This window comes from Urocitellus parryii, chromosome 2 (genome assembly GCF_045843805.1).
Source record: "Urocitellus parryii isolate mUroPar1 chromosome 2, mUroPar1.hap1, whole genome shotgun sequence".
In the NCBI taxonomy this organism is placed as follows: domain Eukaryota; kingdom Metazoa; phylum Chordata; class Mammalia; order Rodentia; family Sciuridae; genus Urocitellus; species Urocitellus parryii.
Genome location: NC_135532.1, coordinates 146,824,822 through 146,851,122, shown reverse-complemented (window position 1 = coordinate 146,851,122; position 26,301 = coordinate 146,824,822). Strand labels below are relative to the sequence as shown.

Below are 26,301 nucleotides of genomic sequence, written 5' to 3'. Positions count from 1 at the left end.
GGATTTTGAGAAACTGTATTATAGAACTTTTACTGTAGTTTTAAAGTTAGTAAGAATTCTGTTAAAAAAAATCACTATTGTGGTTACTAAAACCCATTGGTATTATTAACCCTCTGTATTTCTTTCTGTTTTTATCATTCTCATAGCTAAGGATATTTAAGATACTATACATTCCATTGTTTTTCTTTATATTTAATGTTTTCAGGATTGATACCACTGATTTATGAACTGTTTCTCAGTGATTAATTTAAAACAAAATCTTCTATTTATAGTTCACAGTTTAAGTGGTCTTTAAGTTGTGAAAAGTAACACAACTGGTGTGCTTGAGATGTCTAAAATTCCAAAGAACATTTATATAGCAGCTTACTTTCAAGTCTGTGTAGGCATATTTTAACAAGGTACTACTATAGTCATTTGGAGGCTGCTATTGTTTGTATCTCAAATGTCTCTCATTGGCCCCTGTATTGAAGGCTTAGATCTTAGACCATGGTGCCACTGGGAGGTAGCAGAACCTTTGAAGGTGAGGCATAGAGAAAGGAAGTGAGGTCCTTCTGGGTGTGTACTTGATACTGGGACCAGAGACTCTCCTCTTACTCTCTTGCTTCGGAGCTTCCATGAGGTGAGTAGCTTCTGTGGCATGCTCCCCTTATGATGCTCTGACACAGGCCCAAAAGCAATGGAGCTAGTCACTGACTGAAATTTCCAAAACTGTGAGTCAAAATAAACTATTCCTTTTTAAAAAATTGATTATCTCAGGAATTTTGTTACAGTAACAGAAAAGTGACCAACACAGAGGCATTTTAAAGGAAAAAACAATTTATGATAATTGTTAAAGTCCAACATTAATTTACTGTTTTACTTTAAATCTAAAGATGTAATATTTTCATTCAGCTAATAAAATGAAATTATTTGCCATGTTTGAAAAGGTGCTCAGATTCTCCCTCATTATATTTTAAGTTCTGTGAAAATAAGGAATGACTTAACGTATTTTGTATCACCATTGCCTTGGGACTATGCCTGACTGTTCAGGGTAGAGATGTCTAAAACACATTGAATAAAAAAAATTTGTTTATCTTGGCCTCAGATTATGTACAAATGTTGGCAGTAAAACACCAAATACCACATTACACAATATTATTTTTTTCAGCAAAAACAAACCATGCAAGTTGGTAAACTGCCTTTTTTGTTTTATTGATAATGACACATACTAAAAAATTAATATATATTAATTATCCATGGTCCTTTATAAATATTTAAAGCTATTTTCAAAAGCACAATTCATACTGCAAAATCATACCATAAACTACATATTTAAAAAGACAAAAATAAAATACATTAAAGATCATAAATCATGATGGGATATTGAGATGGCTCATAACTCTTTCAAACATTCTGATTACAATCAAATGTAGATCTTTACCAAAAAGTTGATAATTCTAGGGATTCCTTTTGAGGAAAGATTTAGTTTTTATGTAACAAATAGCCAGATTAGCATACCTGAAATTCCTATGGTCTTAAAAAGTTCTTCAAAGTCCATTAATGCAAACAGAATATTATAAAGTATTCCTGGATGTACACACACCTTTAAAAGATTTTAAAGTACTTCGTTTATATTAAATATATTCCTTGGATTCAAAATTGTTGAGGTTTCTAGATCCTATCTTTTCATGTCTTCACAGACTGGATCTGATCTGATAACAAAAAACAAACAAGAATTATTAGTTTCTGAAGGACAAAAATCTTTTCTAAAGTAAATATAAAAAATGTGTGTAACATGGTAAAACCCTATGTGTACATGTTTTTCTTACACAATTCATACTATAGTTATATTTTTAAAATCAAAGTTGTACATACAAATGGTTAATGAATCAACTAGTTCTATAAGGCTTGTTTGAAAAATAGCAGCTTCTTGCTTCATCTTTCTTTCCCCTTTATAGAATCCAGGACTTGCAGCTCTTTTTAGGTGATCGTTTATGTATTTCTAAGTATACTTTAATATTAATTCTTGAAAGTAATGTAATAATGAGGCTTCAGTTCTTACACTTTCATGCTGCTCTTCTGTACCCTCACTGTATTTCTACTACTCCCATCAATTTAACATAGTGATGCAGTCATTATCAATATGACTATGTAAATTTTATGCACAGCTGATTTAGGTGGTACACTCTGGTTAGTTGTCTTTTCCTCTACTATATTGTTTTCTTTCAAGGTAGTAATTTGACTTCCCACCTTCACATTAACCCATCTAGGTTTTTAAAAATGTATGTTTTAACAATAATCCAATCCCAATACTTCCAGTTTAAATCTTTATTATTATGAAGCACTTTGCATCATATTCATCTTGAAGAATTCTTCCCTAGAGTCCTACAAAATTCTCCAAAGTAGACCAGCTGTTCTCTCTTCCTGTCAGTCTGAGATTTCCTTTCATTATTATTTTAGAATATCTATTAACAAATGAGATTCCTTCCCCTATTCTGTTTCAATGTTCCTTATTTTTCTCTTCTTGATTTTTTCTCTTGTTTTTGAAGACTGCTCCTTTCAATACTAGACTTTATACAATCAAAGATGTCTTTATTCTGTTGTCACAATATGTTGATATTGTTCTGAGAATATTTTCTCCATGAACTTTTTGTTATAGCTTCTAAATTGTTGTTTTTGAGAAGTCTGATGCTATTCTATTTACCCTTATAGGAAAATGCTTTTATTTATTTTTCCTTAGGAAGCTTACAGAGTCTTCTATTATTATCAGAGCTGAATTTCATAAACAATGCACCTTGATGGGGATTATTTCATCCATTACACTGGGCTTTCAAAAGGACTTTCAACTGCAAACTCATCACTCAGTTCTGATAAAGCTCTAACTGATGATTTGCTACTCTTTATTTTCTCTGTTCTCTTTTTCTGACTTTCTTCTTAGTTGAATATTGGGCCTTATAAATATGACCCCTTTTTCTTTTCTTTTCAATTTCCAAATCTTCATCCTTTTGATGTTTTCTGGGAAATTGCCTCTATTTTATTTATTTTTGTTGAGTTTTCCATTTTTTTCTATTCTATTCTTATTTTCCAAGGATTATTTTTTTGTTTCTTATCAAGAAGTAGTATCCTGGTCCTATTCATGAAGACAGCATCTTACCTATTTGAGGAGACTTAACGGTTTTTCAAAATGTTCTAAGTTCTACGTCTTCTAACCTGCTTTTCTTGTTTTTTTACATTCCCATATTTCACAATGCTTTCATCCGCATGTCTGGTGATCATTTGCCACTTGTTCATACGTACATGTGAACACTAAGAAAGCACACTGAAATTTGGAAATGTGTGAGGAACTTGTCAAATATGGTCTTCACTATAGTGTCTGGCTAAGTCATTTCTGTGGGAATCTCCAATATTAATACCTTTAGGTTTTTTCATTACATTGGTCTAATTCCTTAAAGATGACTTTTCCTATTTTTTGCCTACCTCCAGTGTTTCCTGGGAAAAGTAGAAGACAGAATTACAATATTTGATATGGAAACTTTTAGTCACTTCTCACTTTCACTTCAGCATTACCATACACATTTATGTCTGGTGTTTTCTAGTCCAAAGATATTCTGCTTGACTTCCATACAGATATTCCTTCAAACTTCTTTGTGGGAAGGATATATAGCCATATCTTTTCTCTTCAATTCCATTTTCATCCTTATTTTAAATTTCCGCCAATTTCTGAGCTTTCAAGAGGATCTGCAAAGCAAATTAGGCTGCCTTCCAGCATTCCCCAGTACTAATTTGGGATTCAGCTTTCTGAGATCTGTTAAATCAATCAACATCCATCAGATTCACCTTCCAAAATTCAGTTGTTCTTTTCACCACTTGCATTCATTTTGCCCACATAGGTTAATGTCTTTTTAAAAGTTCCCTTTATTGTTAGTGAGATTTGGGAATAAAACTGTGTATGTGTTCTATCTTCTGTTTTTCACTGGAGTTTCCAGATGCATAGTTTATAACAGCTTAATGTTAAAATCTAGAAGTAGAATGGGGATATGGCTCAAAGGTAGCATGCTTGTCTACCATGTATGAGGCTCTGGGGTTTAAATGCCAACACCACAAAAACAAAATAAAACAAAACAAAAAGGTTTATAATCTTTAAGCATTATTCAAAGTTTCAAAGCTAGAAAACTTATTGCTCAGTTATATTTTCTGGAAGATTAAAAAAACACTTCATATTCTACTCAAGGGTTGTCTTTGGGTGGTTATACGTGCTTAAGTGATGAGATTCTTTCCAAAAGAGAATAGAGTCATAGAATATGCAACATTTAGTATTTCACAAAAATGTTTCTAAATTTTAGCTTAAAATAATGAGACGAAATTGGTCCAAAATGAACCAGAGGTCTTTTTGTTTATCATGATAGGAAATTTCAGATTCTAAAAGCAAAATGAAGAGATCAAAGTTCAAAACATCTTTCATAGTTAGATTCATATAAATGTTTTTAACTAATGATTTAACAATTACAGACTAGTCTCTTGCATTTACTATTATTTATTTTGCAAGATAGGATTTCATCTCTTCAAATAGAGGGATATAAGTGGGAACATCAAAATGCAAACTATTTATTATTATATAAGAAATATGAACAAAGAATCTTTTTAAACCAAACTGATATATATATATTTTTTTATTTTTTATCTATATATTTACTAATTTATACTCTGTTAAATAGTGTAGTTAGGTAAAAGAGTAAATTTAACATTCACTGACTTCTTTAGTACTTTAACAGAGACAATATATAATTAATTTGTATAATTTATGACATTTTAAAACTTTACAGATGAAGAAAATTATCTTCACAAGACACTAAGAGATGTTAGCTAATAGGTGAAGAGGTTAATTAATAAATAGGGGAATAAATCTACTAGACTCAAGAACCCCACTGTGTTTTACTAGTGTTTTATGCTGCTTAGAGACAATAGGGATACTACCACTTACCTTGTGAAGACTGTTGTAAAGAGAACATAAAGTAAGATGATAACAAAAGGACACAAAAGCATTTCCAACAATGTGTCCTTCATAAGACTTGGAAGTTAAGACAGTTAATGGGTGAGAAAAGTCAAAGAAACAAAAATTTGGTGTCAAGAGGAGTTGGCAGTTGGTACTATGATGTTGGATCTTTACTGACACCTAGTGGCCTGATTGCTACAGACAAAATAAAGCCAAGGTGGGTGGGAAGGGCCTAAGAGCTTAACTTAAAATCTAGATGAATACAAACTAATTTTCAGTTAAGTACTATGTTCTGAATAACTTTATTATGATTGATCATAGGGTTTCTATTCTATAATATCTTCACTATAACAGTAAGAACTTGTGAAGTAAGAAATGAGGGATGAAAACATGCTTTTGGTACATTCTCTGGATTTTCATCTGACCTCCATCAGTTTGTGGTGGGAATTCATCCCATTACCTTGACCATTTCCTTTACCATAATCTAAGAATCTAACTTAGTGGGGTATATGTGCTAGATCCTTGCTATTTTTTCCCAATATGTAGAAGATCACTGTAGAAGAAATCAGAATTTATAACCAAAAAACAAAATTAGAATTTATATCTTGTTATTTACCTTTATTCAGAGTAAGATTCCCCTTAAGAATGATCTTAGTTGTTCTATTTAAAAAAAAACTTTTGACCTGGTTGCCAAGATTATGCAATGAATACCTATAGAACTTGGCTTCATGGACTTATCTTCTTGTTTTACATGCATAGTAGATAATGTAACATTAGGGAAATTATGTATCTTAATTTATTCCCCGATATAATTGGCTGGCATCAACCTATGATAACTGTTTTGGTGAATAACAAACAGAACTACAAATACATAAAGCATCATAGAATAGCAGTATTTATAATACTCAACATGTGTTAAAAGTTCTATATACATTTTATATATAAATGAAGCTACACATGGAGTATTTATAGCCTGATTCTTAGAAGATACATGTCATTCACACTTATTTTTAGTTATTGACAATGAAGCCCAATAATCATACCAAACTTCAAATGTGCTTCAATTATTAGCTCTAATGGAAATTTGGTGCCATAAATTAAAATTATTTTCTAGATTTGTCATATATATTGATTGTAAAGAGGCAAACGCTTTAAATAACATATGAAACTTAAAGTGTAAAAGTAAATGGAGCAAACTATTGGATACTTACTGTACTGTTTTTTCTGATAGCAGAAACAGATGGAAACAAGAGGAAAAAGGCAATGATATAATAAAAATAAAATGTAGACAAGAAAATTATATGAGTGGAAAAGAAGCAAAGGCTGAAGATACACAGTACTTTGTGATGTACCTTGAAGCCAGTCTACACCTTCTTGCAATCCTTCTCCTTTTATGGCATCACTAGCACTGAAATAAAATCCATAAGAAACAAATCCATTTCATTACATAATGAACTGTAAGAATAAAAAATTACAATTTTTCCATGTAACAAATTAATACATTCTAGTAATATACACTTAAGGAAAACCAGTTAAGAAATGACACTGAATATAAATTGGAAATTAAAGACTGAGGGCTCAGAACCAAGACATGAAAAACATTTTCATAATTTATATAGATATTCTGAAAAGTATATCACTAAAGTTATTCTAAGAATAGTACTTAGACTTACATTAACAACACGTAAACTTTGAGTTATTCTTCCAGTGGTGGTAAAGTTTGTAGAGTTACCATCCTACTTCAACTAGCCTTGAAGGTTCAATAACAGCTACTTACAAAAAAAAAAAAAAAATGCTTGAATTGGGTTGGGGATATAGCTCAGTTGGTAGAGTGCTTGCCCTGCATGCACAAAGCCCTGGGTTCAATCCCCAGCAACACACACTCACACAAACACACACACAATGCTTGACTTAGGCTGTAAAACAGCTACATGACAAGAGTTACTTTATTTGAAATGTAACCTGATATCTATAACCCATAATTATAACTTTGATAAGCTGGCAGAATAGAAAAGAAGCCCAGTAGATTTCAATCACAATTTTATATTTATGAGCTGCATGTACTTGGCTAGGTTACTTAACATTTTGTCTTTAATTTTAACATCTGTAATATGGGGAAATATAATTACTCATTCAGCACCAAGGCTAGCTCTTAATGTAAGCTCTACTACATTCTCGCTTCTTATTTTACTCCCTCTTCTCTACTTTAGTGTTCAACCTTTCCCTTTAGTCTCTGTAACTCTTATAAAAAGGAGAAAACTCTGGTAAGAGAAGGTCATCTTGCAGCAGGGAGAGGTAAGTGGGTGGTAGGTAGAAAGGAGTGGATGGTACTAACACTATCTAATAATATATAACCTCTGGTTATTATTTTTGATACATTTTAACAGAAAGATATATAATATATTAGTAAGAAATTGTTTTTCAAATAATGCATAATAATTTCAGATATTAATCATTTGAGATTTCAACTTTATTAGTTTGTCCAAATAAAATTGTTATTTCTATTTATTCATTTTAACAAATATTTATTGTGTATCTATTATTTACCAGGTACTATCACTATTTCAGAGGTTACAGAAGAAGAAAAAAGAAAATGACAAAATCTCAACTCTTACGGAACTTATTAGTATAAGAAGACAAGTTAAAAATAAACAAACAAACAATAGCGGTCATATGGTGCCCTAAAGGAAGTACCACAGCAAGACAGAAAATATATTTTGGAGGATGATTCAGATGGGGGAGAGGTGAGACTATACAAGTATAAATGCCCTGAGATGGGATTATGGTTGAATGTTTCCACATACAGAAGGAAATCACTGTGGTTGAAGTCAGGTGAATAAGCGGGCTACTTAAATTATTCCATTATAATAGTGTTTACATTTTTCTATCTCCAAAAGGATTTAAAAGGGTTTTAACAGTAATATATTTCTGAATATCTGCATTGCCACAATTCTGTAAAACAAATCCTTACTTTACACAGTACTCTGCTTGGTCATTTATAAAATGAGATCAGAAACAAAACAATGAAGCTTGGATATCTTTCAGCATGATAAATAAAGTAAATATAAAACTTTACCAAATATGCCATGGTTTATCTTTGATGTTCTCTAAACACAGCAACTGAGACACTTTTACAGATGTCACTGCATCTCTAAGATCCATTTTGTTTGCAAAGAATAAGATTGGAATTCGACGGTGTTTAATATCTAAAAGAGAAAAGAAGACTATCTTACAAGTTCAGCTTATGGGGTCACCTTGCCCCAAATTCTTAAAACTAAAATAAAATAAATTGTTTTCCAGTTAATTTGTTCTATATGACACATGATAAACATTTAAAGGCACATACTTTCAAGCATGTATTTGAGCAAAAGGAAAATTTTATTGATATTTCTTCCTAAGACCATCTGCCTTCTGGTTAGAAGCTTTAAACCAAAGGTAGATGAGGTTGGAGAAGGGGACTCAATGAGCAGTTAGGAAGAAGAATCTATACAAAAAGTTCAAATATATTGCTTGTTACATTTTGTCTTCTAATACTTATGCAACATAATTTATTCAATTAAATGTAAAAATGTAATGTATTTGTTAACTAATCTTTTTAATTTTTTTTTTTTTTTTAGTTGTAGATGGACACAATACCTTTATTTTCTTTACATACTGAGTATGGAACCCAGTGCCTCACACATACCAGGCGAGCACTTTACCACTGAGCCACAACTCCAGCCCAAACAATGCTGCAATGAATACATTTGGATATAAGGTGGGTATTCCCACAGAATAAATATGATAGTGGAATTGCTAGGTCAAAGGACATGGAAATTGCTGTTTTTTGATAGATAGTATTTTTAAACAAAGGCTATCTTTCCTTAATTCTCTATCAATCTTCAGCAACAGTTTATAAAATTAAAGGTTTCCATTCCCTAGCTAAAAAAGAATTACCAAAATTTTAAAATCTTTTCCATATGCTATATGATTAGTAAAAAGTATGAACCCAATGTGTTCATTTGTATTTTTTGAGAAAAGCCACGAATCTTATAATATTTACAAAAGATGTTAAATGTACCTTTTCTGTTGAACTAGCTACACTTATATCTGGATAATTCATTGCCTTTCTCTGTTTTCAATTAATTTTTTATTTTCTTACTGATTTGTAGGAACACAAGTAGTATGCCCTATAGCTATTATATTAGTTGCAAATATTTTCCCTTGTCCATCATGACTTTTGAGCATTCATGATACATTATTTTGCTCGTCAAAGATTTTTTTATGTCTTTCATTAAAAAAATGATTCATATGCATTTCAGCTGAGAAATCCCACCCCTGAAAATTTATACCATAAATTAAATAAATCAGTACAAAAGGTATACAGACAAAGCTTTGGTTCAAGAATCTAAGGTTCCTATTGTGTTTGAGGCAGATTTTGTTAAGAACTATTTCATTTTATTAGTCAACAACTTTGCAGGGATAGGTAGAAAGATCAATAAAAAGGAAACATTTGATCAAAAATGCCTTCTCAACACAGATCAAAACTAAAAAGCTTTAAAAGTGGAAATGATACATAAATGATATAGGCTAGGTAATTTGAGATCATCATATAAAAACACCAAAGATATTCTAGTTAAGCAGCAAGATTTGTTAAGAGTTATTTATGTATTTAAGTTTTGCGATGCTGGGGATCAAACACAGGACCTTCTGCATGCTAGGCAAGTGCTCTACCACTGAACTATGTCCCTAGCTTAGCAAGAAGGTTGGAAAGCTCTACAGTATTCCTATTCTATTTCTAACAAATCTACAGTTTTTTAAAACCACCCTTCTCTTCTAAAACTCCTAACACAAGGATTACTTAAAACCTTTTTGACATGAATAAGGCTAGAAATTTAGAATTTCATAATATACTGAAGAATTATTTGTAATAGGGGAAAGGGAAGGGAAAAATATCCATCAATAGGTAAGTCACTGAATAAATTATGGTATACTCATAGTACATAATATTAAGGATCTTTAAAAAGATCACATAATCATACAATTTGACTTGGAAGTATTTCCATCATGTAGTGTTGAAAATGGGAAGATGCAAAAGAGTCTAATAAATATGATCCCATTTTGGTAAACAACAATAGCTCCAAGAGCCCTCAATCTTACAGATATCTTTGGAATCTACATAGGTATATATATATATATTTTTTTTTGTGTGTGTGTGTTCATACATACATACACATGACACATTTAAAAAATATGAATGAAAAAATATCAAGTTGTTAATACTAGTCTGTTAAAAAGGGGTGGGGAGCTGGTAGTTGGAGATTAAAAACAAAAAAGATTTGTTTTAAAAGAATATCCATAATAAATATGTAAGAAATTCTGTGATCATACACACACACACACACACACACACACACCTGTTTTATATGCTGCTAAATGATATGAGCAGCATAATTGTAAAGGAGGAAAGGTTTATTTAAGGCTCATGGTTTCAGAGGTCTTAGTCTATAGAAGGTTGGCTCCATTCCTTGAGGCTCTAGGTGAGGCAGAGCACCATAGCAGAAGGGTGTGCAGAGGGAAACAGCTCACATCATGATCAGAAAGCAGAGAGAATTTCACTTGCCAGATACCTAAAAGCCATGGCCTAATTCCCACCTCCTCTAGTCACACCCTACCACTTCAGTTACCACTCAGTTAATCCCTATTAGGATTAATTCACTGATTGTCTCACATGTGAGCTTCTAGGAGACATATTACATCCAAACCGTAATACATACACTCTCACAAATTCAGATATACAAGGAGTGATACATATAAAAAAGTAACCAAATTAATCTTAATGGCTGTTGAAATATATAGATTTTTTACTTTATTCTTTTTCTGTTTCATTTTTTTCTGTTGGCACATATTATTTATGTAATTGGGAAAGAAGGACATTTTTTTACTTTATTTCAGACAGGGTCTCACTATGTTGCCAAGGCTAGACTTGAATTTGAGATTTTCCTGCCTAAGTTTCTTAAGTAGCTGGGTCTACAGGCATGGGCCACTGTGTTTGACATGACATTTTTGTTCTTGTGGAAATGTTAGAGACTCAGAAAACATTGCAAAGAGCTTTGAAATTTAAACAATATGATGACATAAGCTATTCTAAATTTTGTATAACTAGCACATTTTAAAATTCAAGAATTTTAAATAAAATGTAATTAGACAGTATAAGCAACAGTTTTGGTTTTTATCTAATAACAAAACAACATACATAAATAGATCCTAAAACACAGAGATCACAGACTGAAAGACAGACATACCTGGATGATTCAGAAGAGTATCAAGCTCTTCTTTGGCCACAACCATTCTGAGTCTATCACTACTATCAATGACAAAAATAATGGCTTGTCCTTCTCTGCATAATAAAATAGAAAATAAAATATACTATTTTGGTATAATTCAATGGACATTTTGTGTATTTTCACATATGAACATCTATATCTGTATTTAAAATGGAATCCTGATGTTTTATACCTTGCCTTCTTTTTTTGTAGTATGGTTTGTACTTTTATATGAAAAAATAAAGCTTCCCAATAGCATTTCTCAAAATTTCTTTTTACCATAAACCATAGTGAAAAACTAATTTTACACTGAGATGCAGGAATTGTATATACAAGTATACATAAATATAATTAAAAGTCTCCTGAAACAATACTTAAAAATAGCTTTTATTTTACCCTAGTTTACATTTAAAAAAGGTGATAGCCACTGAACTCATTTAATGATCCTATCAGCATTTCAAAAATCATGGATTCCTCTGTACCCTTCTTTCAAAGGTTACAATATATTGTATGCACCATCAAATAAACCTGTGTTGTTGGACTTCATTCTGTTATTGGACTGTCATTAATAATCAAATGAATAAAAATAAATCAGACTTCTAAAATACCATTTATCCTATCATCTAAAAAAATGAAAATGCAGATTAACACAGCCACACCCTACTAGTGTATATAGAAGCCAGTACAATTGGAAATATCAAGAGCTTTAAAAATGTTCAATTACTTTGAGCAAGTCATTTTATTTCTGAATTCATTCTAAAGTAATGTGAACTATAGCTAAGGTTTATGAAAAAAGTTAACTGGAGGATCATATATATCTTACTCTGAAGAAACAAATGACATTCTTTCTCATAGGAGTGCTTTGTTTTGATAGTAAAAATAATTATTACTGTATGCATTATTAATCTTTTAACCTTTTCAGTCTAATACGTTAAAATACATTTATTATTTATAATTAGAAAAATATAGAGAAACTAATTATTGTAGGCTTCTCAACAACAAACATATTTACCATTCAGTCTACAATTTAACCACAATGTTCCCGAATTCATTAATTTCTTTCAAAAGCAGTAAAAGGAGTTGAAATCAGAAAATTTTTTTCTTGTTTTAAGTATTATTTTTCCCTGTATTTTTGTTCTCTGTAATTAAGATAAGTATTTTTTTTTCAAGTTGAAGCAAATAATTTATAATTATACAAAACTCCTTAACCTGTAAACTGAAAACATTTTTCGAATATGAAGGTCAGTATTTAAAAATCCTTGATTTTACTTTTTTCTTTTTTTTATTGGTTCATTTTAGTTATACATGACAATAGAATATCCATTTTAACATAATTATAAAAGCATGGAATATATTTTGTTTTAATTCAATTTTAAAAGGAATTTCTATCAACTAACTAAAGGAAGAATAAAAATCATGTACTGAAAATTTAGATTTTCAAATAATAAAAATAAAAAATCGTCATCATCATCATCATCATCATCATCATCAAATTCCCCAGGGAATTTAATGCAGGATACCATAAACATGTTACTTTTCCTTTTCTAAAATGATCCTCGAATTGGAAGTGCTCTCCTTTTTTTCTACCTCAGAGGTACTCTGGATCTACATATTTAAATAATTTCAATGTACTCAAAGTACTTACTGAAAAGAATATCTCCTTTTGTTCATATCCCAGGAATATAATATTTGTTATATTTGCAAGAAAGAGTTAATCAACTTATTAAATCTAAATCTGATGTGGTAGTCTTCTTATACCATTTCAAAGCTGGAGTTCATAATATCAAAAGGGAATTTAGTCGGAGAATACTGTTTTTACGTTTCAGACTCCAAAAATGCTTTTTTGAGGGGGAGGAAGGGTTTAAACATCAGAACTTTATTAGTTGCTCAAAACATTACATTGATCTTGACATATCATATATCATACATTTGTTTCAAATGGGGTATGAATTCTTATTCCTACATGTACAGATTGCAGGATAACATTGGTTATACCACCACGTTTATACATACTGCAAAAGTTCTATCAATATTAGAAGTTAATGAATTTAACACCAAATGCAAATCTTGAGAAAGTATAACATATATGGATTCTAATAACTTGACAGCTGTTAATTTGAAGTAACTAGTGAACACTTATTTGTTTATGCTGAAAAATATCCTATTTAAAATTGCTCATGGAAAAAACAGATCAACTGTTAGTACTATTATTTTAACTAAATTTGGTAATAATATTTTATCTACATGCTAAGCATCATACTAAGCCTTAAAGAAAGGAAATCATCTCATCCTTAGATAAGTTCACAATCCCATTAGGGAGGCAGCTACAGTACTTGACTTTGAGATAATAGTAAGTAAGATTACAGAGATGTAAAGGGATAAGGTAGTGGGCAAACACAGGGGAAAGAATAAACAAGGAAACAGTGACAGAGGAGGTGACTTTTGAGCAAATTCTTAAAGCATGAATAAATTAATCATAAACTAAAAATATGTAAGATAAAATGGGACATTAAAAACAGAATGGCACATGCAAAAGCTCAATGTTATGAAGGACCTGAAGCATTGAATTAAAAAATGTGCTTAATCATATTACATTTGAATTAGAAAATGTGCTTATAGTATATTATATTAAACCTTAATATAATAATTAAACAATATTCATAAACATACTTACTTATAATAGTGCTCCCAGAGATTTCTATATCTTCCCTGACCTGACATGTCAAACACTGTAAAAGACAAACTTAAAAAAAAAGTATGAAGTATGACTATATTATAAGCTACTAACTTACAGTATAACATTTATTTAGTATTTTAAATTGTTTTCAAAGAAATCACCCTTGCTATATAATAATCAATGTGGGCCAATTTTTAAGAGTTCCAAAAAATGAATTTGTACGTATGATTTTTGTAATGAATAACACAAAAAGATACTTTATTTGCTAATGAGGTTACTTAGAATCTAAATTCTATGTTTTGAACAATAAACCAGAGGTAGTGGTACAAAGTATTAGAATCTACAGGTTTCTAAAATAAATTACTTTCTCTAAGACTAGGAGGGATGATCAGGCTCAGGCAGATTGAATATGGTTACTTTTTATCCACAACTTCTTTTTATAACTTTATTTATTTTTTATTAGTGCATTATAGCTATATATAATGTTGGGATTCGTATTGACACAATCATATCTATGACTTTTAGTCAAAGGGATAAAGGGGATTACCTGGATGATTTGAATTTCTCTATGTTGAATCCTATTGTTGGAACTATATCTTGAGATTGAGCCTATAAGAGAAAAGACAAAGTTTAGAAAATTGCAATTAACAAAGAATTTTTTCTTGTGAAAAAAAGTGTTCATATTTTATATTTCTAAAATATGTCACAAAGGAGATGGCAGCATTAAACAAATTATAACTTTTGCAATAGGATCAATGTGTATAAATTTTTTATAGCTGATTAAAATTTATACTGATTTTAACTGCATAACATCCATGTCTTAATTCACATTTTATTTTATTAAGAGTTACCAAGGACTTGAAGTTTTCTTTTTCTTTTTTCTAAATGTTTGTGGTTTTTTGTTTTTGTTTGTTTGGTTTTTTGCTTGTTTTATTTGGTTTGGGATTTTTAATTGCCAGTTTGCAACAAATAGAGAGCAAAAAACTTTTTTAGTAAGGTAATAAATTCATCTATTGATTTAACTCAGGAATTTTCTATTGATGATACACTGTGCCTACTATAAGCATTTTTTTGACAAAAAATGCTTATAGTAGGCACAGTGTATCATCAATTTTACAATCATCATTTGCTTCAGATGTCAAATACAGCTTCTAGGTTAGGTCATGTATCCACATAAGCAAAAATGATTTTACCTTATAATTCATCTCATCAAATTTGTTTTAAATTGCTTTAATTTCTTTGACTTTATGACAGAGACATAATCATATACATAGACTTCAATTCTACATATCAGTTTTATCTGTTGGGATCTCATCTCCATGTCTAAATCCTACAATGTCCCAATATTTAATCCTTTTTAAAACATTAAAACATATATATATATATACATATTTATACATATAAAGCACAATTTTTCATATCTCTGGTTGTATATAAAGTATATTCACTCCAATTCGTGTCTTCAGACATGTACTTTAGATAATGATGTCCATCACATTCCATCATCATTGCTAAACCTCAGCCCTCTCCCTTCCCCTCCCACCCCTCTGCCCTATCTGTTTTTTAACAGGTCTAATATATCACCCTGAGTTCATACATGGAATTGTCTAATCTTTCATCGAATATTTACTAAGTTTATACAAATACCACCTTGATTTCACATCTAGACTGTCCCTGTAAGGATTCTGGCTGTGGGTATGTACAAGGCAGCGTTCCTCTGGTGAGCAAACTCATGGAGGGTAACAGGCATCCTGTTATCCACATTTGGAATATTCTACAGTTTCTCCCTGGAACTAGTAAGATGACTAATACATGGTCAATGCCTAGCTCAATGTCCTTGAGAGGAGGCTCTGTGCTAGAGTCTTATCAGCCTCGACCTTAATCTCAAATACTCAGCTTCTGGGAATAAAGGAACTCTCTTAGACAACACCAATGTGTCACTGTGCCTAAACCTGCCCACATAACAGTAACTTTTTACAATGAGCAATATGTACTAACGATGTCAATGACCTAATGTAGCCTATAGATATAAATAAAGCTGGCAGCTCAGATGAGAAGCTCTTTTACTTTGCCCCTGCACCTTGTTGCTTCTGTCTGTCTTTGTTATTCTTCACATGTCCCTGCTCTCAATGAGTTTATAATCTAGAGAAAGTAAATGAATTAACAACTTAATAACAGATAAATACAATTTTGAACAGTGATAAGTACAAAGACAGGTGATTGGAGTGAAAGGGAACAGGGCAGAGGAAGGCTGGTATGTGGCACAGTAGAGTCCTCAGGAAGGACTGCTCTAAGAGAGTGACATCCAACACAAGAGTAAATGGCCATGAAAGAGAAAAGCTATGACAAGCTCTTGGCAAAAAACATTCCTGTCTTAGCCTATGCAGCAATGATCTTAGAGCAGGAAGGAACCTGACACTCAGAAAAAGTATAAGGCCTGCTTGTCTGAAGTATATGGATAAGTAAAAGAGCTGTATATGTTTAGGTAAGAAAGGTAGGTATTGAAAGCCTACGCAGAGAGTTCTGTGTGATGAAGACTGCAAGGGGACAATAGTACAGCAGGACATCTGTTGACAAGTTGAACAGGCAATTAAAATGCGTTTTACTGAAAACTCATCAAATGTCTCTTAGCATTTCTACCATCAAAATTATTCACCCATTTGAATAAAACATCTACTTATTTTCTGATCCAGAGCTTTAAAGTTATTCTTGAATCCTTCCTTTTTTACATTCCATATACAATCATTTTCTAAATCATTCTCGTTACAGGTTCTATCTCACTTCATTCTGGTCCTTATTATTTCTTGCTTTGAATTACTACAATAGTCCCTTTTTATTTGTTCTTTTTAGGTATACATGACAGTAGAGAATACAAACACGAAACACGTCCTATTCTAATTAGAATCCTAGTCTTGTGGTTGTACCTGATGTGGAGACTCACGACTCACTGTGGTTTATTTATATATGTACATAGGAAAGTTAAGTAAGATTAATTCCACTTTCTTTCCTATTCCTGTCCCCCTCCCTTCCCTTCATTCCCCCTTGTCTAATCTATTGAACTTTTACCCCTACCCCCCATCTTGTTCTGTGTCAGCATCCACATATCAGAGAAAATATTTGACCTTTGGTTTTGTGGAATTGGCTTATCTCACTTAGCATAATAGTCTCCAGATCCATCCATTTACAGGTAAAAGCCATAATTTCATTATGTTTTATGGCTGAGTAAATATTTCATTGTGTATATCTACCACATTTTCTTTATCCATTCTTCTGTTAAAGGGCATCTAGGTTGGTTGTATAGCTTAGTTATTGTGAATTAAGGTGCTATAAACATTTATGTGGTTGTATCATTGTAGTATGCTGATTTTAAATCCTTTGGGTATATATACTGAGGAGTGGTCAAATGGTGGTTCCATTCCAAGTTTTCTGACAACTCTCCATACTGCTTTCCATAACGGTTGCACCAATTTGCAGTCCCACCAGCAACCTATGAATTTACCCTTTTCTCCACATCCTTCCCAACATTTGTTACTTGTATTCTTGATTGTTGCTATTCTGATTGAAATGAGAGGAATCTAGGTAGCATAGCCAATTAAGAGACTATTGAGACAATAGAATTACCTTGGACAAATTAGTTAAGACTAAGTTTTCTTAAATGTGAGGTATATTTTTTACTATCCTTAGCTCATAAAGTTATCATGAAAATTAAACTAATGGGTGCAAAACAAACAATACTGTGTCTTAAAATATGCAACAAATGTCTGCTGTTATTATAATCATAGTCTCACTGATTTCATTCAGTCTTGCCTCCACTTATTTCCCATACTACCACAAATATAGCTTAAAAAGAAATCCCTTTCCAGTTTTGCCTCACATCATTATGCTCACTCTGGGAAATTTAAATTCAAATGAAAACACTGAAGCTGTAAAATCACTGGGGTCTGGGTACCCTAATAGTAACATTAGTGAAAAAGTCTGCCCCTGAAGTACCCTGGTCTTGCTTTTTTGAAGTTTATTCATCTTTCTCTTTCATCCATCTTAAGAGTTGCCATAGTATTTTTCAAAAATACCTTCCTACTTGTTTGTTCAAAAAAATTATTTTCTGCTACTAAGATTTCTGCCTCATATATTAGGATTCCTCCCACAAGCTTTGAAATAGTTTCCTAATTTTGTTGTCCAAAAAAAATCTCCACCATCTTTAAGGGTTCTCAATGTGTCAGTCACATGATAAAATCATCAGCTATTACCTAAGAAAAACATACCAGTAACAAAAAAGTGAGGAAGTTAAAGCTTAAAGAAATCTCAGAAAATACAATCAAAACAGTAACCTTGTTTTCATTGAATTATAATTAGAACATTCAGCTAACCTCTCCACAAATATTCAGCTTCTCCACAAATTCCCCTTTAATATGGTATTTTATTTTTAGATGTAAAATTCATTAACTTTCTTTTCTTCTCCATCAAAGTTAAGATACTCCACAAATTAATCAGGATAGAACATACATGGGGGCTAGAGCTTCCAGATCATGTACAACTCATTTTCCTCTAAAGTATTTCCAAAAGATAAATCTCCAAAATTAATCTCTCTCCGCTCTCTTCATGAGCAAATGTATTGGGCCATTCTCTAAATTAGTCAGGGGATGATATAAAGCAAGTGAAAGGTATAGGAACAGATCATCCGAGACAGTCTAGGGATGGATCAACCCTAACAGGAATGAAACAGACTTCTAAGAACCTATTTAGTTAGTTTTATAACATCTGGTAAAATCCAATATCCTTGGACTATCAATAAAAATTCCCTGGCCAAAACCAAAAACATCATCTATCAATTTATCACCCCAAAATATACTTAATTGCTGAGCATTATTCTAGATATTTATAATTCAGTGCTTAACAAGTTAAGTGCTCTATTATGCTGAAGATAAATTTAACAAGGAAGTTAGCAAATGAATATACAAGATAATTTCAGATTGCTAGGAATTGGAGGAAAAAATTGTAATTTAAAAGGAAATATAAACATATCTTTTAAGGAAATGACAGCTGCAACTAGATTCTTGAAAAGAAACACAAAAAAGGGCAAAGCAAATTATTTTTCTGAGACAGAATAGCTGCCTAAAGACTATGGTTCAGGAAGTGGTTATCAGAAATTAGTAAAGCACTATTATGTGAGTTTTCTTGTAGCAAAACTTAGTAGGAATGTATATATCATGTGTGGAATGTGTTAGATTTACCTATGTTTTAATTATTAAAATAATTTGTTCATATGCTTATTTCTGTCTTCCTGTCCACTACAAATGATATGTACATCACACTTTTGGGGAAAAGTGTCTAATTTTCATAGAACCTATAAAAATGCCCATTCATTCTTTCCCTTTGTTTTACATCTCCCATAAAGAGGGAAGTTAAAAAAAAAAAAAAAAGGCAATGCAACCTGAAAGTAAGGTTGAGAAAGTTATGAAGATCTTTAGGGGAAAAAAAAAAACCAACTAAAATAATATTCCAGTTTAATAACCAAGATTTATATACATGCAACATAAAATACACAGCAAATTGTAGTTCACTGATACTTATTAAAGTATTTCAAGATTAACAAGATTCATAACATGATTACAGAAAATTATAATATCAAACAAAATAATTCTACATATTAACTTTTTCTAGTAGCAGAAAATACACACTGCATTGAACAAAGATACTTACATTTGAAGGTTTAAGTTTGTTAATGATTGTTGTTTTGCCACTGTTATCCAGCCCAAGGCACAAAACATGAACCTCCTTCTTCTTCAGGCCAAGCAAACCTGAAAGTCGGTCTAGCAATCCCATACTGTTATTCCAATATATACAAAGTGGCTGCAAGGAAAAAAAAAATACTATCTAAAGGCACCTTAAGTAAGGAAAATATTGATATCTGCATTAAAAATTTAAAGACACACATTGATGTAAAAAACATGTCAATGTAGCTTTACGCTTAGTAAACAGAGTATAAGCTGATTACCAGAAAGAAGCCTTAAATAAAATGCAGATTGGCAGCTTATAGCCTTTGGCAACATAGAACAATGCCCTTGAAAGAACCACATTTCTCATTCAATTTACAATATTTAAGAAGATGTGGTCAGCCTCACTATCATATGAAATCTGCCAATAGTAACACTTCAAATTGAGATTTCTGCCTATATCATTTGAATCACTAACTAAATCTTTATGACATATAAGAGCATTGTTATATTTTGTAATACTATGAAGATATAAAATGTTTACTATTTTTGTTTGGTTACTTTCAGTTTGAGTAGGGTTTTCTATCAATAGAAATAAACCATCCTGATATATTTATCTTTATTTCCCCTCATCCTTTACATATATCCTTGCAAGTCATCACAAATCCATTTTGAACTAATGGACACACACACACACAAACACACACACAAACACTATCACACTTTTATTGAATCTTACTAAATTTATTATCTTAACTATAATTTACCTGAAACATCCTTCTGTTATTTTAAGAAAACTTTATAATACTAGCATAGAAATAAGAAAGTAAATACTAATATTAGATTTTTATTTTCTCAAATACTGTTAAAAGATTTTTTGTTAACTTTTCCTTAAAGTATGCATTTGTTCAATTGTATTCATTTTTAGAAAAAAAAACAAAACAACTCTTCTGTTAGTTTCTATTGCTATAACAAATACCTGAGATAAATTAATTTATATAAAGAAAGGTTTATTTTTAGAATTTTGGAGATTTCAGTAAATGATACAGGCCCAATTACTTTTGGGCCTGTAGTGGAGCAGTACACCATAGTGAGGAACATGTGGTAGAGCAAAGCCGCTCACCTCACAGTTGGGATGTGAAAAAGAGAAAAAAGAAGGGGTTGGGTCCAACTATCTCTTTCAGGGCAGCCCTCAATGTTTGAGACTGCTCAGTAGGCTACAGAGGACTAGGCTTTTGGCACATGGATTTTTGGGGAACACTTAAGATGCAAACTATAGCACTTTCTAAATCAAATGTTTAAAAAAGACTCTACCAGTAATCCAATTACAAAAATGATGTCCTAATTAGAATAAATTATACTCCATGTATGTATAATCTGTCAAGATACACTGTACTGTCAGCTATATTTAAAAAGAATAAATAAAAAATAAAAAACAAAGTCAAGTAAAATTGCTATTGACAGGATCTTTGCTATGTGAAAACTTTATAGGTGTTCCTATCCAAGATGCTATTAAATTTATACTTCAGATCTCTAAATGAAACTTTTCAAAGGAGCTTGTTTTGGATTCCTCACCTCTCAGATCACCCGACTCTATAAGAAAATAGAGATATTCCTTTTGCCAACCCTCAAGTGCTACAGGCACTGCCCCAAAATACCTGTGAATATTTCCCATTACTCATTGAATATTCATTTTCCAAGTTCTCTAAACATTACTCTCAATTTATTTTCATCTTCATCTACAGTTCCAGAAACCTATTATCTGCCAACTTCTTCAGTATTTTTTATTCCATACCATCCTAAGCAAGACCAAACCTTGAATGATGTAAGGCTGTACAAAACTAACCAATAAGAGTCATCCAAGATAACTGCATGGGAAAGGATGCTGCAAAATTGACATTTTCCTTAAGTCCTTTGGGAGATCATTATAGTTTATAAATTTCAAAACTGAATTTCAATGAGGTACAGAAGATAGAAGGCACCACTCCCCCATTTAAGAGTAGGTTCTATAACAGAGCTAATTTTGTCTTATCCAAGGGATGGGTTGACCTCAGGTACTTCCATTTGTGCCAAGTGAATCGACTTTTATTATTAGCGGTACAAATCCCACTCAAAATTTCCTTTGAATATCATCTAAAGGACTGGTATTTGTAGAATCTATTTTAAGTTAACCTTCTGATAGGAAGCAATTCACACAGATCATCTTAATTCGAAGTAAATTTGCTATTACTTTATTACACTGAATAAATGATATAAATGATATAAATGCTTATATTATTTTGTATTCCATACGACTTAAAATATTTTTAAAATTATGACCACTTTTCATATCTTCTCCATTTACTATAAAGCACTGTTAATGTTTAATCATTTTTCATCATTATTCTGACTTCCATTCCTTTTCACAATTACTAACATTTGTTACTGAAATATTTTTCAATATACAATTGAAAAAGGAAGTCAGTTTTTCTAAAGGATGTAATCGTATTTATTGAAGTTGCTTCAAAAATAACTATGATGAAGCCTTATGTATACTTTTTTATTTTTCAGTAATTATAATTTTCCATCCTTAAGTTTACTGTCTATATGCATAAAGGAAGGAAGTAAAAAATAACTAAAGTCACTCAACATTTATTAAAAGCACAGTGTATTAAAAGCACAGTGGAAGATACAACTGATATCTTTTATAGATTCCTATTCCTATAATAGGCTCTGATTTTCAACACTGGTTGCACTTTGCAATCAACTACTGAATCAGAGTTTCTGAGAATGGGATAAAGGCATTCATAGTTTTAAAAGCTACACAGTGTTTCTGATAAGTAGTCACTATTGAGAAATAGTAGTTTTCAGATCCCCTAATCCCATGTTCTTATCATCCATGTCGCCTTGCTACCTATCAAAATTAAGTCCATTTACAGCATTTTTTCCCCTAACAAGAGAAAAGCATAACAAAGCTATTTTTTACTCAAAGTTTTACATGACATAGGAGCCTTCAGAAATAAAGACCCAAAGACTCAGTGAAATTTTCTATTTTTTTTGTTAGGTCCCATGAAATATGAACAGAGTGTAAACTGATTGGACAAAAGAATATGATCTAATGGTAACAGAGGGAAACCCAACTAGCCCTGTCCATTCAGATTCTTCTTGGTCACTCTGTGCAGGTATGGAGCAGGACCTCACTGGAATGAGGATCTTCAAGGGAGGAGGAAAAGTGACCTTGATAGGATTTATGGTTTGCTTGAGGGACAGGAGTTCTAGTTTCTATGATATGTCTTGGGGAAGAATAATTCTCATTTCTCTTTGGGGAGACAGATAGGCAGGACACAGGAAGTGGAAAAAAAAATCAGGAAAATCTTGCTTCCCAGGCCCTTCCAAAGTCTTTCACTTCAAGGTACTCAGAAATTCAAGATGCAATACTTTGCGGTATCATGATCTGAGTTCTAACACTACCTTGGTTATATCTGTACTCCTAGTGTACATGAAGTTTATTTTTAATAAATATTGGTAATGAACACACTCAAAAAGAAAAATTCCATGTCATCACACTCTTAAATCTAATTCCTTAATCAATATTCAATTATAAAGATCTTTTTTTACAGATTTTCTTAACCTTCATTCAAACCTAGGACCTCACAAATGCTTGTCAAATGCTCTACCTCTAAGCTACATCCTCAGACCTACTATACATTCTTAGAAATATATTTCTAGAGGTAGGAATTGTTGCATCAAAAGGCAATCATATTTTAAATTCTGATAGATTCTGAGGATTTGTTTCTAAGAAACTTGCAACAACACTTACCAACAGTGGATGAAGCTTTCTATTCCTTTTATCAACACAGGTTATGGTTAATTTTTCAATATTTGCTAATCTAAAAGTAAAAAAAAATGATATTTCAGTATTGTTTAAATTCGTATTTATTTCACTACTAATGAAACTGAACATCATTTCAGAATTTAATTGCCATTAACATTTCTTCTTTTGTGAACTATCAGCTATATTCTGATGCTTATTTTTCTACTGATTACTTTTTACTATTGGCATGTGAGAGCCCTTGCCATACCATACTATTGCATAGTTTTAACCAATAAAATTTTACTATTATTTATGTTGTTTTGTGCTGTAAAGGAGTTTTAATTTCTATCCCGTAATATTTATAATGTTTTCTCCAGCTTCTTTCTTCAGCATTAGGCCCAGAAATACTTTTCCTCCTCAATATTTTAAACATATTAACCCCAAAATATTTTCTGCCTTTTGAAGAAAATAATGATTTTGAAGTTTTTGAAGTTTAAGTTTTGCCTGAAACATCTGGGTATAAGAAGTGAGGCAGGGAAGGGGCTGTGGCTTCTTTTCTTTAATACAATGATAGTCATTTTATTCTGGTATCATTTTTTTTTTTACCAACCCTTATAGATGGACTAATTTTTTCTCAACTTTTTTTTCACATTCTATATTTTTTATACAGGTTTGGGTGTGTTAGTAGATTCTGTATTTCAGCATATTCCAAATAGTACTCTTTGGAAGATGATTTTATGAATTATATTTAAAAGGTTTCCAAGATTATGTAAGTTTTAGAAATTTGGTATTCTCTCAATTTAAACAGGTTTCTGCAGGGCCATACTCCTGAAACTCTTTAATATGATTTAGCATATGGACTGCAAGTTTCCAAGAGGTATATAAAGCCAGTAGTATTTTTGATGAATATCTGTCCATGAAAACTTTGTTGGGAAGTATTTCAATTGCACATAATTTGGGAAACCTGATCTACTCTCTTTTTATGGATCTGTCTATACCTAGATCAGGACTACAATCTTTTAATTCACCTCCCTTTATAATACATTTGATAAAGCCCTTCTCTCATACTGGTATGTTTTCAGAATATGATAGATTTATTAAATGGTTTGCACACTTTCCACAGAAGATTTCACTTCAGTTATAAATAAAAATCTGCTATGAAAATTTCTGTGCTTCTATAGAATTTTTCTTATCTCATGTTTTTCTTTTTTCTTTCATTCTTCTTGTTTAAGTTTACAGAAAGAAAGATCTTGGACAACAATAAGGTTTTTCAAAGGCTAATTATGACTAATCTGAGATTAGTCCAGGTAATTCTTATTAAGAAGAAACCCCTCCCCCATCACCACTCAGACTGAGACACTATAATAGATGAAAGACTATCCCAATCTGACCATAGCAAACCTAAACATTCAGAGTTGGATAATAAAAAACAGTTAAAAAAATGAGACACCTGTCACAAAGTACACTTAGCCTTTTTCACTCTCCAAGTTGTTCTTATTATCAAAACTGTACTAAAGCTTATTTTTGGAGAAAATTATAGTCTTGTTTTAGGCAAAAAGTAGAAAGCTGATATTGAGATTGGCAAGTGTTAGCTAGGCAGAGCACCACTATCTGATAGCTTAGAAACAAAATATAACTTTAGCTTAAAATCTTACTTTCTAAACAGACAGTGGCAGAATTAAGACACCTGAGATCAATTTGCTGTAATAACAACTCTGTACTTGAATCTAGAATACTTGGGTTTGAGTATTGGCCATGGCCCTGGATGTATGACTTTGTGAGTTGCTTGGCCTCTCTGTCCTTTGGATGATCTCTAAAGCAGTGGTTATGCACTTTTTAAGGTTTTTTTTACAATCTATCTTTTCAGTTTTTCATCTGTTTTCCTTTTCCTGGCTACTGAGAATCAGCTTCCTAAAAGATTACACGTTGCTAGAAAAGCCCAGAAAAATTAGGATATTATCCAGTTAATAGCTTGGAAATTAAGTTGCAGACAGAGATAGGATCAGGCAGAGAAAACCCATGAATGGTATTTTGTAAACTTTAAACATGTTTGTCGAGTAAATTTTTGCACCTTTTATTACACCAAGTAAACATGCTTATTTGACTTTCAGTTTTTGACTGCGAAATTTCTATTGTAATTCCCCATAAATCATAAAAAGGCTCAAGTTGGACAGTGTTAAAACTAACCAAACACTATTCGCCCAAACCAGTTCAATACGTTTTCTAGGGTCCCTAGTACTCACCACAAAAGTCCAATTCTCCTTTTCCATCTTTCACACATTAGAAACAACTACTCGAGTGGAGCACAAAACGTGGGAAAGAGTAAAGAGAACTCCTAAAGCTAAGGGGGAGAGGTTTACCTCTGGCCACAAAAACTGGGGAAATAGGGAGATACCTGATCTTGAAGCTGGTCTGGAGGGCCCAGGAGCTTGTGAGGAACCGTAATGGATGCACTCGCTAGTATCAGCTTCTGAGAAGGAAATCTGGTACGGAAGTGCCTCAGCCTTCCTCTCTAGGACTCCATCGGAAAGACCCCTTGTCTTGGGCAAAGCCGCCTCTACTAGTTGGGGAAACTGGCAGCTTCAGCCTCAGCAAGAGCATCAGGGGCTGAGCAGGCGCCTCAGCGCGCGGCGTTCCCTTGGCAACAGGAGTTTCTTCCGGTCCTGAAGCCACGCCTCCTTGAGGGTCTTTGCGTTTCAGCCTTGGCGCCCTTGTTTCTGGGATCCAAGAGCTCCGGGGAAAGACGAGAGACCTGCCGAGGAACTCTATTAAGGAAAATGTGAGCACAGGTGAAAAGTCGAGCCTCCGATTTCTGCGAGGAGCTTCGCAGTCACAGATGA

The 26,301-nt window shown here is 32.1% G+C and overlaps 1 protein-coding gene across 2 annotated transcripts; it reads right to left on the bottom strand.

Moving 5' to 3' along the window:
* On the bottom strand, positions 1 to 26,285 carry Arl6 (ARF like GTPase 6). Of its 2 annotated transcripts, XM_026411053.2 has the most exons (9): positions 25,857 to 26,285; positions 23,468 to 23,537; positions 19,655 to 19,804; positions 14,502 to 14,563; positions 13,952 to 14,020; positions 11,257 to 11,351; positions 8,049 to 8,178; positions 6,325 to 6,380; positions 1 to 1,691 (listed from the first exon to the last, which is right to left on the bottom strand). In XM_026411053.2, exons 3-9 carry the CDS (start codon positions 19,775 to 19,777, stop codon positions 1,666 to 1,668), a joined length of 561 nt encoding a protein of 186 aa, XP_026266838.1. In that variant the 5' UTR covers positions 19,778 to 19,804; positions 23,468 to 23,537; positions 25,857 to 26,285; the 3' UTR covers positions 1 to 1,665. The 2 variants fall into 2 exon arrangements, with proteins under 2 accessions (XP_026266838.1, XP_077650462.1); XM_077794336.1 differs by lacking the exon at positions 23,468 to 23,537.
* Between the last annotated feature and the right edge of the window lie 16 nt (positions 26,286 to 26,301).

Coding starts and splice junctions, on each gene's coding strand:
- Arl6 (XM_026411053.2), bottom strand. CDS start 19,777: ATGGGATTGCTAGACCGACTTTCAGGTTTGCTTGGCCTGAAGAAGAAG. Junction 11,352..13,951: donor CTCTGGGAGCACTATTATAA/GTAAGTATGTTT, acceptor TTTATTATGCAG/AGAAGGACAAGCCATTATTT. Junction 6,381..8,048: donor GATAAACCATGGCATATTTG/GTAAAGTTTTAT, acceptor ATTTTATTTCAG/TGCTAGTGATGCCATAAAAG.